The sequence below is a fragment of the Phyllostomus hastatus genome, unplaced genomic scaffold (genome assembly GCF_019186645.2).
Source record: "Phyllostomus hastatus isolate PE091 unplaced genomic scaffold, TTU_PhHast_1.1 phas_scaffold_501, whole genome shotgun sequence".
In the NCBI taxonomy this organism is placed as follows: Eukaryota; Metazoa; Chordata; class Mammalia; order Chiroptera; family Phyllostomidae; genus Phyllostomus; species Phyllostomus hastatus.
In genome coordinates, this window is record NW_025334033.1 from 40,591,443 (window position 1) to 40,606,244 (window position 14,802).

Consider the following 14,802-nt stretch of genomic DNA (forward strand, 5'->3'; position numbering starts at 1 on the left):
TGATTAAATTGCTTATTGTCAAAACAAAGAACTACTTTAGATATGGTCATTTAATAAGCTATTTTGCTTCATGTAAACTAGTTTTGCCTAAGCCCTAGAGATATAGTCACATGGATTTATCTTTCAGTGACAATTGTTTGCTGTCTGGGTTTATGTTTAATGCAGGTGCTGGTGTTAGTTTAAGATTCTTGACTTAATGCCCATCATGGAAAATGATTGGTTTTGCTAGCTATGCACAGTTCTCTCTTTTAAGGTTCACTTTTTACTGTAGTTAAACTTGGCAATTGTTCTGTCTTTATAGTGTTATGAAAGAATTGTTAGTGGTATGATGTATCTTGTGTATATGTGTAAACTTCTAAATATATGTAAGATGAAGTTTATGTGTACATGGTACTTACTACAGTAATGTAAGTTTCAAAAATAGAAAATAAACATTAGATTTATGCATTTAAATTGTACAATATTGTTATAGCCCTCTTTTTCTGGAGGATCTGTTGGTGTTCAGTATGTTCTTTTTCCTTGTTTATGACTTTATGTTTATGTCTATAATACTGTGACAGATTGCTAAGGAAGCCTATCTAGTCTGTTTATCAGGCAGTGAAGCTAATTTAATTGTATTTTGACTTTGTATTACTTACTAACTGTCAAATAGTCTAATAAATAGATAAAGCTTATCACAAATGGTTACAAGTTAATGGGTCATTTGATTTTAGAACCCATATCATTGGCTTCTTTTGTGTTGAATTAGTGTGTGAAAAGGACGTTAACTAAGACATTAGAGTTGAATTGAAGAATGTAGGGAAGATTTGAGACAGACTTAGAAAGTATTGGAAGGATTTACTGATTCTTTTGACTATGAAGGTAAATTAAGTAGTCTAAGATAATTCTTATATTTGGGATTTTGATGGTTAGTTAAAGAATGAAGTTTTGAAGTTGCAGTGAAAATCTCTCTGAAACAAGACAAGGAATGTTACAGGAAATAAACCAGCAAATAAATGAGCAAGTGGTAATAATAGCTGAAATGGTGGGTCTTGGAGTTTGAGTTGATTATGAAAGGTACTGTAACTAGGAGTGAGCTGTACCTAGGAGAACAAGGAAATAGGAAAGTATTGGAGATCTGGATGTGATCAAGGAGGGCAGCATAGGTAATGAGGGATTGAAAGCTGGGATTTCAGAAGGTTGCGGCCACAGTTTGGAATATAACGAAAACAGTCTGATGCTGTGTCCACTGTTGGAGAAGCTAGTGGCAAGAAAGCTAAAGAACAGACAATAAATGTTTACGAGATTTAAAAAGTATTCTTAAAATTAAGATTCATAACTACAATTAGCCTATTGCTGATTGCTTCTATTTACAGTTAAATTGAATATAAGAATCTTCTTGCTAACCTAAGACATATTATGTTGTGTTAAACATTTTGAACTATATTTGTCATATAACTATGATTTTAGCAGAGGTTGGATGTTAACTTTCTTTTAAGTGTATAATCCTTAATCTTAAATCCTTAAATCTGCCTCTGTGCAATTTAAAATCTGTGATCTTAGAATATATAAAATATTTATTTATATGTATATATATTTTGAAAATTTAAATCAATATATACAAGTATAAATAAAACTCAACATGATTTTTTTAAAATGAATCTCTTAACTTTGCAATATTTGTTTTTGCTGATGTGCTAAAATGATGACTCAGTCAGTGTGGAAGGATTGCATCTGTTAAATACAAACTGCTGCTCTGGCCGGTGTGGCTGAGTTGGTTGGAGTGTTGTTTCGTGGACCGAATGATTGCAGGTTTGATTTGCAGGTTTGATTCCCAGTCAGGGCACATGCCTAGTTTGTGGGTTCCATCCTTGGTTGGGCACGTATGAGAAGGCAACCAACTGATTATTCTCTTTCATATTGTTTTCCTCCTTCCCTTCCTCCCTCTCTAAAAGCAATGAAAAAATGTCCTCAGGTGAGGATAAAAAATTAAAAAATATATGAATATAAACTATTCCCTCCCCATTTTTAGATACCAATCATTATTTTCCAAAATTTTTTGAGAGGTTTTCACATATATGACAAATAATAAATCAACAAATAGTCAATACCATTCATTATATGACTAAGGTTTCATTTTTGGGAGATTTATTAATATAGTTTAATAATTTAATTATTAAACACCAGATATATTGTGGGTACTTGTTAGAACTTCAAGTATATTACAATTGAAATTTGAAACAATAAAAAATGAGAAAACAAATGTTCTTTAAGAAGTAGGAAATGTTAAAAAAAGTTAGAAATAGGAAATGTTTTCAGATAATATGGAGTAAGTGTGGGGAATTACAGTTCAATAATAAAAACTAATGTTTGTACCTAAATCAAATTTGAGAGTTTCTGTTTTAATAAGTAGTTAAGGTTTGGGTTTAGAGATCTGTTTCCCTTATAGTAAACATTTTTAATATAGAAACAGATCAGGGAAATAGTTTCCATATGCTTCTTGAGGTGTTAACAATGCACTTTTGGATTGGGAATGCAATATAAACCTGAAGTACATTCTGAAAGGTGAGTGGAGGAGCATTTCAGTGTAATATGTACAAGAAACCCTTGTACTTTGTGGATTTGTGACTTATGGTTTTGTGAGTTTCTGGTACATGCAAATTACTCCCCCACAAACCTAGAGTCTAACATACCTTGTTCTGTCTGGCCAGCTTACAGCCTTAGTCTGGTCCAATATTTCTTTTTACTATAGTTCATCCCTCTGGGATTTTTCTTGGAAACCCTTACTATTGGGGGAATTGAAGCCAGTTTTGGGGCCTAGTCTAAGGGAGTTAAGATACATAAAACAAAGATGATGGCTGGGGGATGGAAAAAAATAATCCCAGTGGTAGTTATATCTACCAGACCCTTTGGGTTTTCTAGTGATTTTAGAAACAAGAATAATTCAGTTTTTGATTATAACTAATTTGATTTCTTTTTTCTTTTTTCAAATATATTTTATTGATTATGCTATTACAGTTGTCCCATTTTCCTCCCTTCACTCCCCTCCACCCTGTACTCCCTCTCCCACCCACATCCCCCCCTTTAGTTCATGTCCATGTGTCATAAGTTCTTTAGCTTCTACATTTCCCATACTATTCTTACCCTTCCCCTGTCTATTTTCTGCCTACCATCTATGCTACTTATTCTCTGTACCTTTTCCCCCTCTCCCCTCCTCCCACTCCCCTGTTGCTAACCCTCCATGTGATCTCCATTTCTGTGGTTCTGTTCTAGATGTTTGCTTTTGTTTTTGTTTTAGGTGTGGTTGTTAATAATTGTGGATTTGCTGTCATTTTACTATACATGTTTTTTATCTTCTTTTTCTTAGATAAGTTCCTTTAACATTTCATGTAAATAAGGGCTTGGTGATGATGAACTCCTTTAACTTGACTTTATCTGAGAAGCACTTGATCTGCCCTTCCATTCTAAATGAAAGCTTTGCTGGATAGAATAATCTTGGATGTAGGTCCTTGCCTTTCATGACTTCAAATACTTCTTTCCAGCCCCTTCTTGCTTGTAAGGTCTGTTTTGAGAAATCAGCTGACAGTCTGATGGGAACTCCTTTGTAGGTGACTGTCCCCTTATCTCTTGTTGCTTCTAGGATTTTCTCCTTACATTTAATCTTGACTATTGTAATTATGATGTGCCTTGGTGTGTTCTTCCTTGGGTTCAACTTCTTTGGGACTCTCTGAGCTTCCTGGATTTCCTGGAAGTCTGTTTCCTTTGCCAGATTGGGGAAGTTCTCCTTTATTATTTGTTCAAAGAACTTTTCCACTTGTTGCTCTTCCTCTTCCCCTTCTGGTATCCCTATAATTTGGATGTTGGAATGTTTAAAGATGTCCTGGAGGTTCCTAAGCTTCTCATTTTTTTAAAATTCTTATTTCACCATTCTTTTCTGTTTGGTTGTTTCTTTCTTCCTTCTCGTCCACTCCATTGATTTGAATCCCAGTTTCCTTTCCATCACTATTGGTTCCCTGTTCATTTTCCTTCATTTCTCTTATTGTAGCCTTCATTTTTTTCATCTAATTTGTGACCAAATTCAACCAATTCTGTGAGCAGCATGATCACCAGTGCTTTGAACTGTGTATCTGATAGGTTGGCTATCTCTTGGTTGCTTAAAAGTATTGGCTCTGAGGCTTTGATTTGTACTTCTGTTAGCCATTTTTTTTTAATCTGGTCACGCCTGTTACATATGAGGGGCGGAGCCTTAGGCATTCACCTGGGCGGGGCCACCCAGTAGCTGGGTTGTGATGTATTTGGGGGCAGGGGTCTGAGAGGAAACAATGGCACTTGTTCCTCTCTCCGTTGGATTTCAGTCCCTTCCACCGCTTTCCCCAAGGTAACTGGGCCTTTCTGGTGCTAATTCCAGTGTAGGTGGGCTTGTGTACATTCTAGGACCCTGTGGGTCTCTCCAACGCACTCTCCTGTGAGGCTGGGTGTCTCTCCCTGTGCCTCAACCCCCACAGGTGTTTTCTGTCAGTGTCTTGAGGTTCTATATCCTGACGCTGGGCCCCTGGGTTGCGAGGTCTGTCTCACTGCCCAATTTTGCTGGGTTTATCTGCCCGTGAATGTGGCCCGGACAGCCAAGTGTCTTGTGCACCTCACTTCACAGTCGCTGCCTTGCTGGGTCTGCCAGCTGCCTGTGCTCTTGTGCTCGGGATGCCTTATGTGCCTGGGATGCGTTATGTGTTTGGTGGCACTGCTTTTTGTGCCTCGACCCCTCTCCTCCTGGCTGCCCGATTCCACCCCTCCTACCGGTCTGGATGAATGTGTATATTTGAACTTCTTGGTTGTTGGACTTCCATACAGTTCAATTTTCTGTCAGATCTGGTTGTTATCTTGTTTCTAAATTGTTGTTCTTATTTTGGTTGTGGGAGGAGGCACAGTGTGTCTGCTTACACCTCCATCTTGGCTGGAAGGCTTGGTTGACTTTTGAAAGTCTTGGTTTACCTAAATTTTTTTTTTGGGGGGGGTCTATCTAAATGATGTGTCCCACAGAAACACAAGGAAAAATTCTAATGGATTTTAGAGTTATGTCTCTGAACAGTATTTTTATAACCTTTCTTTTAGGATAACAACAAAAGCTTTCAAATAGAGGTAGGGCAAGAGGAGAATTAAAGTAACCTAGGAATGTTTTTAAAAAGTACTCTTCCTCCTATAGAAATACTTACTGTGTCTTAGGCATAATACTGAATGTTCTTTATTCATTATCTCATTTAATCTTTATAATAACTTTAATTGGTAGGTACTATTAATATCCTCTTTTTATGGATGTGGGAATTGAGGCTGAGAGACTTTAAATAACTTGCCTAAGGTAACAAAACTAGTAAATGGCTCAGCCTGGATTCAACATTGTCTAATTGATGACAAATCTCTGCTTCTAAATCACTATGCTATAATTCACTTCCCACAAACCGTTTTTTGTCTTTCTTCTCTTTATCAGATGGGGATGGTGGCACGGGCATGTGCATTTTCAAAAAGTTACCCTAGTCTCCAAGGTTATAATGTTGAGTTTATATTTCAAATTATTTTTGCATAAAACATACGTGAAACGTGTAGCTTAATAAATAATAACAGTAACTCAAACACCTGTACTTACCACCTAGATTAATAGGATATTGCTGATAACTTTGAAGCTTCTATCCTTTATCATATTTCTTCCTTCTCCCCTAGGCATGACTACTACCCTGAATTTTGTGTTAGTCATTCTTTTTTCTCCTCTATAGATTTGCCACATATTGCTGGATCTCTGAGCAGTTTAGTTTTGAATTTTATGTGTGTGTATTATATGTGTGTTCTTTTTAAAAAGATATTTTAAGTGTATAGTTTAGTAGTGTTAAGTATGTTTACATTGTTGTGCAAGAGATCTGTACAACTTTCCTTCTTATCTTGCAGAACTGAAGCTCTATACCCATGAGCAGTCACTTCTACTCTCCTGACCCCCAGCCCCTTGATACCCACTTTTCTATTTTCTGTTCTTCTGATTTTGACTACTTTAGGTACTTCATGCAAGTGGACTCATACAGTAATTGTCCTTTAGTGACTGGCTTATTTCACTTAGCATAATGTTGTCAAAGTTCTCCCATTTTGTTGAATGTGGCAGAATTTCTTCCTTTTTTAAGGCTGAATTCCATTGGGTATAAATGCCATATTTTGTTTCTCCATTCAACCATTGATGGACATTCAGGTTGTTTGCATATTTTAGCTATTGCTAATAATGTTACAGTGAACATGGGGAGTGTAGATATCTTTTCAAGATCTTGATATCAGTTCTTTTGGATATATGCCCAGAGTGTGATTGCTAGCTCTTATGGTAAACAGGAACCTCCACACTGTTTTCCATAGTGCCTTCACCATTTGACATTACCACAAGCAGTGTACAAGTGTTCCAGTTTATATATGTGTTCTTTTTCAACTTTGTTCATTCAACATTGTGTTTTTGAGTTACAGTTTTGAGATTTATTCATGATGATGCATATAGTTGTAATTTTTTCATTTTTACTGCTAATAACATTTTACTGCCTGACAATATTTCATTTTATTTATCCATCCTACTGTTAATGGACATATGGGTTGTTTCCAAATTTGTTTTTGCTATAGGAAGTACGTTCATAATGTTCTTGTACATGTTTCCTGGGACACATGGGTTAGAGTAGAATTGTTTGGTCACAAGGCTTGTACATGTCTCCAAAGAGGCTGTACAGTCTACATTCCAATCAGCACTGTGAATATGTAGTTTTCTATATCATTGTCAACTTCTGGTGTTAAGGGATTTTAAAATTTAAAAAAAATTTCATGTGTCAAATGGTAATTTACTATGGTTATATATTCCCTTGAAGGTTTATCTTTTCATACTTCTTGGTAGTTTCTAGTTCCTCTTCTGTTAATGCCTCTATAAGCTGAGAATCTGACTACTTTTCACTCTGTTTTCCCTGCTTTCACCTTGCTTTGAGTACCTTCATTTATAGTAATAGCTCACAACTTAGTTTACTTGATTTGCCCATGCCCCTATAGTCTGCTTTCCACACAACAGCCAGAGTGATTCTTTTTTTTTTTTTCTACTTTTTGATTAAATTTATTGGGTGACACTGGTTAATAAAACTATGTAGGTTTCAGATACACGATTCCACAACACATCATCTGTACACTGTACTGTTTGTTCACTACGCCCAGTCAAATCTCCTGTCACCATTTATCTTCCCTATATCCTCCTCCATCTCCCCCCACACCCTGTTCCCTCTGGCAGTCACCACACTGCTGTCTGTGTTCATGAGCTTTTCCTCTTTTTTTCTTTTTGGCTCAATCACTCTGCCCTTCCCACCTCGCTCTGCCATCCCCCTGTTGTCAGCATGCTCTCTGAGTCTGTCTCTCTTTTTTTTTTTAATCCTCACAAGAGGATATGTTTTTATTGATTTTAGTGAGAGAGGAAGGGAGAGGGAGGGAGAGAGGGGAGAGAGAGGGAGAGAGGCAGAGAAAGAAAGAATAAGAGTAATTGAAAAAGAAAGATTGATTTGAGAGAGAATCACTGATTGTCTCCCATATACACCCCAAATGGGAATTGAACCCACAGTGTAGGTATGTGCCCTAATCAGGGATGGAACCTGCAACCTTTTGATGTATAGGATGTTGCTCCAACCAATTGAGCCACTGTACCAGGGGTTAGATATTTTAAGCTGTTAGGAATTTAATACAGGCAATTGCAGACTTACAAACCTGCTTAGAAGGACTAGAGCAGTGAGGGAAAATAAACTGCCACATTCAGAAAGTCAGGAAGAGCAGGAATTGTAGAAAAACTGCTGCTTCTGCTGTTGGTAGTTTTTATCATTGAGGTTGGTGATTCACAGGAGAATGCCTACAAGCTGAGAATGAAACCTCATGTGTCATCTGCTTATGCCCGCAACATGCCTGTCTTGCTGCTGAAGGAGCAATAATGTTTCTGCTGCCCTTTAGTTTTCCAGATCTTTTGCAGATGTTTATCAAGAGGTAGAATCAAAACTGGAGTCTTGCTGCCAGGGACTTTGGAAAATGTAGTTCCCAGATTTCCCAGAGTCCCTGGGGAAACAATCTACTATAGTTAACTATGAGAGAAGATAACAGGGTTGCCAACTATAGATTGGGTTTGGTAAAAAAGGCATCTCTAAAGAGAAGATATCTCTTGGATGCGATGTTTTAAAAGGTGGAGAGGTCAATTTCTAACAAGAATTGTGGTTGTTTTATGGCACAAGTAGAAGATAACCTTAGATAGGAATAGGGACAATTCTTCAGTAAGAGTCTTTCTGAACATTTGGTTTGAGACTCGACTTTTGAGAGGAGACAGCTGTAGGAAGACTGGGGAGAAGGAAGTTTCTGGTAGAGAAGATAAGTACAGTTGCCCCAAAACTTGAATGACCTTGGCATGTTGGAAGGGCAGAAAGAACACAGGGGTATATTGATTGATAGGACATGTAGCTGGAGAGTTAGGTAGGGGTCAGGTCATTTAGTGTCTGCTATTTAATATGAGACTCCATTGGGTCATGAGCAAGGAAGTGAAATGAGCTAATTTCTGATTTAAAGAGATTATTCTGGCTGTTCTGTAAAGAACAAATTTGGGGGGAAGGAGGGGAGAAAGGATTGAGGGTGATAGTGAATGCAAGGAGAGCAGTTGGGAGGCTTTAGCAGTACTTCAGATAATGAGTGACTGTGGCTTATAACAGTGGAAATGGCCAGAAGTGGATGTATTTTAGCAAGTATTTTAGATGTGATGTCAATTGGTCTTGCTCTAAATTAGATGTGAGGAATTAGGAAGAGAGAGATCAAGGACCTTAGATTTTTTGATTGAGCTACTTGGTGGGCGGTGGTGACATTTACTGAAATAGAAGTAGTTGGGGGAGGAGCAGGTAGAGCAGGATGAAGGGATCAAGAATTCTGTTTGGACTTGGTATGTTTGAGATAACCCTAGACATTTGAATGGAACTGTTAATTAGGTAGTTCAGTTGGAATCTGGAGCTCAGGAATGAGATCAAGTCTATAGTCTAGTTCTGAGAATCACATTTAGAGCTGTTCGTACCAAATGTGATTAGTTGTGGATGGAGAAGAATGCCCAGGACATAACTGTAGGCACTTCAACTTTCAGATGTTTTACAGAGAAGGAGCCAGCAAAAGAAATGGAAAAAGAGTAGGTAAAAGATTATTGCCTGCCCGCATGAAATTTACATCCTAGTGGAGGTTACAGAAAATCATAAAGAGAATTATACATTTATACATACATAAAGAGAATTTCAGGCAATGCTAAGAAAGGAATTTCATGTGGCCCTAACCTGTGTGGAGTTGGGCAAGATTACAACTGGATGACTATGTACCAAAACATGTAAATATTTAAAAGCTATGAATCAGTCCTGGCTGGTATGGCTCAGTTGGTTGGAGTATCATCCTGTAAACCGAAAGGTCACTGCGGGTTTGATTATCGTTCAGGGCACATGCCTGGGTAGCTGGTTTGGTCCCTGGTTGGGGAATGTACCAGAGGCAACCGACTGATGTTTCTCTCTTGCATTGATGTTTCTCTCTGACTCTCTTTCCCGCCCTTCCCCTCTAAAATCAATAAACATATTATCAGATGAGGATTAAAAACAAGTTATGAATCAAGGTACATTTCTGGCACAGCCTTAGTTTCCATTCTGCACCCTGAGTTCCGTGTTGCTTGCATTCTCAGGAACCAAGGGCTAAAGGAGCTGCTCTCTTTTCCAGCCAGCCTTTCTACTTGCTAGTCTGATTAATAGTGTGAATCTGTTGGGGTAGGACAGGGATGATTGGGTGGTACCTGGATCTGTCTAAAACAGCACGGGAGCTGATCCTGTCAAATCCCCAGAAATCTGGTACAAAGAAGTCAACCTCTCCAGCTCCTCGCTTTTCCAACTCAAGGCTTCTAAGTTCTTTCCCATACCGAACAACTCGAGAAGAGAGGATACAGGTATCTGGGAAACCTGTGTAGGCCATCCTCTGGTGGATTTGAGGTGGCCAGGTTTGACTGGTTAAAGTTTTTGTAAGTAACCACTCTTTCTAGGACTTCTTGGGCAGAGGCTGTGGTAATTTTCCTCTTGCTCTGCACTACATATGGGAGCCCTCTCAGTTTTTCACCCTCTGGCTTGGGGGTGTCCTCCTTCAACAAGCACTTCTCTCCTCTAATTCCCATTTGCTTAGTTGCTTACTGAACTTGCAAAAAACTTCCTTACAAGGCTGGAAGGGAAAGAAAGTCTTGGTCTTTTATTTATTTATTTATTTATTTATTTATTTATTTATTTATTTATTTATTTTTAGGGAGGGGAGGGAGGGAGAGAGAGAGAGAGAAACATCACCTGCAACCCAGGTGTGTGCCCTGACTGGGAATAGCCCGAGCTCAATCCACTGAGCTACGCCAGCCAGGCCGAAAGTCTTGGTCTTAGTGATTGACTTAAGCAGTGCTCCCTTAGGTATATATAGACCACTGGCCGAGGCTTTTCTTGCCCGGGTCTAAGGGTGATGCTGGACTGAGAACGGAGGTGACCATGGACCAGTCTTTTACACATCTCATTGACTTCTCCCTGTCCTGCTCCCTCTGAATCCTCCTAGTCTTCAACTCTGTTTAATTTGCTGAAATTTAATTTGCTGTTTAATTTGGTGAAAACCAAATTGCTATCGCTTGGAATACCTATGTATGAAAAGTAATCTCTGAATGAAAATGAACATTTTCCAAAAATTTTTGGTAAGACTTGAAGTAGCAATGACTAATTTTCCACCCCCAAGAGCCTGCCCAAACACACAGAAAAAAAACCCCAAACATGAAAAGACAAACTATATACAGATTTGTTGCACACTTGAATACTAGCTTAAAAGTTATATTGTACTTTTCTCTGACAGGTGTGAAAGTTGTGTGGATTTACTTTTTGTGAGAGGAGCTGGAAACTGTCCTGAGTGTGGCACGCCTCTTAGGAAGAGCAACTTCAGGGTACAGCTCTTCGAAGATCCTGCTGTTGACAAGGAGGTTGAGATTCGGAAAAAAGTGCTAAAGATGTAAGTATTATTATTGCTTGAATGATTCATTCCACAGAGGACTTAAATAATTATTTCCATAATTGATATCATTACTTGAGGATTGTAATGTGGACAGTTTGGCAAGTAAATAAATATAAATTCATCTGTGTATTTGTTCAACAAACATTTAAGTTCTTAGAGAGCTCAGAAATACTATCTAAACTTTGTTAGAAAAGAGTAGATCCTCTTGATTGATGGCTTCACAATTCATTTATTTGTTACTTTTGCCTTAATTTAGTTAAATATATACTGAGTACCTGCTATGAGCAAGCACTGCATTATACATATTAGGCACTAGGTACGAAATGAGTGAAACAGCTATGAACCTTGTCCTCAGAGGCTTTTACAGTATGGTATCATAGGATAGCACAGAGGTAGATAATATGAAACAGGCAAACAAAACTGTATGGGATTATATAATGAGAAAAATGCTGTGAAGTTAGTGACGGAATGTTGGTGTGAGGCAGTGATGTCAGGTAAGGCCTGAGGAAGTAACGTTTAAGTTGAGATTTGAAGGCTATTAGAGAGAAATCATGTGTTAGCTATTATTTATCTTGATATATATCTGTAGGTATGTGTATGTATGTGTATGTATATATTCTTTTCAATTTATAATTTAGATTTTTACCCTGTATTGATAGATTTGGGTTTCATTTTATTTGTCTTCTTGCTGTAAGCCATCTTACTGTTTTTGAATTTTGAAGAATTAATATGTATATTTAATTTATTTTTGTTTATTTATTTATTTTGGTGATTGCATTTCAACCTTGGTCACTAGTGTTTGAGCAGCATCTTCCTGGGTGTCTAACCAGTGTTAGTTTGTCAGTGCCCCAAGCTGCTCTTTTGTTATCTGGATTACTTCTAGAGGGAGTCTCTCTTAACATTAATGGCTGTGGTTTTCTAATTCTTCACAGGTATATTACAGTATTTACAGATTTTTCTGATGTAGCATTCCTTAGACTATAACTGTCATGAAAGAGAGGAATGCAGTTTTTGAATTAATTTTTAGCTTTCTGGGAATTAATGAACCTATAGGAAAAGTAAACAATATCATGATTTCCAGTGCTAGACATGGTTTAAGCTCATTTTCCATTCCTTCAGGGTCCTAGTTTCTTTTTCTTTCCCATAAGTCTTAGAAGGATTTCTTTTTTTTTTTAATGTATTTTATTGATTATGCTATTACAGTTGTCCCATTTCCCCCCCTTCTCTCCCCTCCACCCTGTACCCCCTCTCCCACCCACGTTCCCCCCCATTTAGTTCATGTCCATGTGTCATTCTTATGAGTTCTTTAGCTTTTACATTTCCCATACTATTCTTGCCCTCCCCCTATCTATTATCAACCTACATTCTATGCTACTTATTCTCTATACTTTTTCCCCCTCTCTCCTCCTCCCACCCCCCTGCTGCTAGCCCTCCATGTGCCCTCCATTTCTGTGGTTCTGTTCCTGTTCTAGTTGTTTACTTAGTTTCTTTTGGTTTTGCTTTAGGTGTGCTTGTTAATAATTGTGAGTTTGCTGTCCTTTTACTATACATGTCTTTTCTTTATCTTCTTTTCTTAGATAAGTCCCTTTAGCATTTCATAAAATAAGGGCTTGGTGATGATGAACTCCTTTAACTTGGCCTTATCTGAAAAGCACTTTATCTTCCCTTCCATTCTAAATGAGAGCTTTGCTGGATAGAGCAATCTGGGATGTAGGTCCTTGTCTTTCATGACTTGGAATATTTCTTTCCAGCCCCTTCTTGCCTGTAAGGTCTCTTTTGAGAAATCAGCTGACAGTCTGATGGGAACTCCTTTGTAGGTTACTGTCCCCTTATCTCTTGCTGCTTCTAGGATTCTCTCCTTCGTTTTTACCTCGGCTAATGTAATTATGATGTGCCTTGGTGTGTTTCTTCTTGGGTCCAACTTCTTTGGGGCTTTCTGAGCTTCTTGGATTTCTTGAAAGACTGTTCCCTTTGCCAGACTGGGGAAGTTCTCCTTTATTATTTGTTCAAATACGTGCTCCAGCTGTTGCTTTTCTCCTTCCTGTTCTGGTACCCCTGTAATTCAGATGTTGGAACGTTTAAAGGTGTCCTGGATGCTCTTAAGCTTTCCCTCGATTTTTTGAATTCTTATTTCATCATGCTTTCCTGCTTGGTTGATTCTATCTTCCTTCTGGTCCACTGTATTGTTTTGAGACTCAGATTCCTTCCTTTCACTATTTGGCTCTCCTCTGCGTATCTTCCTGCATCTCTTTTATGGTAACCTGCATCCTTTCATCTAAATTGCGCCCAAAATCCACCAATTCCGTGAGCTTTCTGATCACCAGTGTTTTGAACTGTGCATCTGATAGAGTGGCTATTTCTTGGTCGCTCAAAAGGATGAGTCCTGGAGGACTGATCTGTTCTGTTGGATACATGTCTTATGTCTTTCCCTGTCTCTGGTCGCTCTTGTTACGGTGGGGGGCGGAGCCTTAGGTGTTCACCGGGGCTGGGCACCCTGGTCGCTAGATTGTGACGTTATATGCGTGGGCGGGAGTGGGGACGGGAGGGAACAATGGCGGCAGTTCAGTTCTCCGGGGCCCAGACCCTTCCCCGGGCTCCTGGGCTGCAAGCTCTGCCCTGGTCCACAATCGCTGCCCCACAGGGTCCGCCAGCCGCAGCTTGCGTACTCAGGGATCACCGCTGCGTTCTTGCGCCCCGGATGGCTGTCGCGCCGATTTCGCGCCAAATTTTCCCGGACCTCCGAGCACCACTGACCCGCGCCTGCCCCGAGCCCGCCCGGCTCGTCGTCTCCTACCGGTCTGGATGTACGGGTTTACTTCAACTTCTTGGCAGTCCGACTTCCATTCAGATAAATCCTGTCAGTTCTGAGTGATATTCTGTCTGTAAATTATTGTTGTTCTAATCTTGGTTGTGCGAGGAGGCACAGTGCGTCCACCTATTCCTCCATCTTGTCGGAAGTCCAGAAGGATTTCTTATTGTACCACTTTTTTGATTCTACTGCTTCTCTGTAGCTATACAAATTTAAGAACAACATTTTTTTCAAAGATTTCATATATTTATTTTTACACAGATGGGAAAGGAGGGGGATAGAGAGAGAGAAACATCGATGTGTGGGAGAAACATCAATAGTTGCCTCTTGTGTGCCCCCAGCTGGGGACCTGGCCTACAACTCAGGCATGTGTCCTGACTGGGAATCAAACTAGTGATCATTAACTTTGTGGGACGATGCCCAACCTCCTGAGCCACATCAGTCAGGGCAAGAACAACATTCATGGTTTTAGTTACAAACTTGGTGTCAAGAAAACAGTATTTTCCATAGTAAGCAATCCTTTTCTATGTATCATATATGAATTAAGTAAAAATAAATTAGTTGGATAATATTGAAAGCAAGTGATATGTTAATTTGTTCTTTTCTTAAAGATACAATAAAAGAGAAGAAGACTTTCCTAGTCTAAGAGAATATAATGATTTCCTGGAAGAAGTAGAAGAAATTGGTAAGTTTTTAATGCTTATATTTTTGGTGTTCTAACATGGCTTTATCTTTTAGATGCCTAGGAGAACATTTCAAAACTTGAATGAATTTTGTTGTGATAGCTGATGTTTACCATCATTACTTTCTGTTTGTTATATTGAAGGCATACTTAAGTAAAGGATAGGCTTAAGCCATAAACATTTTGTTTTAGGAAAAAATATGAGGAATATACTCTATAGCTGGGAAAGAAGGCTGTACCTGTGTATATCATCTCTTTGTTGATG

At 38.7% G+C, this 14,802-nt stretch overlaps 1 protein-coding gene and 1 pseudogene across 1 annotated transcript in view; one reads left to right on the forward strand and one right to left on the reverse strand.

Moving 5' to 3' along the window:
• The window catches only part of LOC123808342, a 28,952-nt pseudogene extending 18,962 nt beyond the window's left edge, over positions 1–9,990 (reverse strand).
• MNAT1 (MNAT1 component of CDK activating kinase) overlaps positions 1–14,802 on the forward strand; it is a 166,607-nt gene that overhangs the window by 27,482 nt on the left and 124,323 nt on the right. Inside the window, exons 2-3 of the mRNA XM_045822770.1 lie at positions 10,891–11,043; positions 14,467–14,540. Of these exons, the coding sequence (XP_045678726.1) occupies positions 10,891–11,043; positions 14,467–14,540 (227 nt within the window). The remainder of the gene's footprint in view (positions 1–10,890; positions 11,044–14,466; positions 14,541–14,802) is intronic.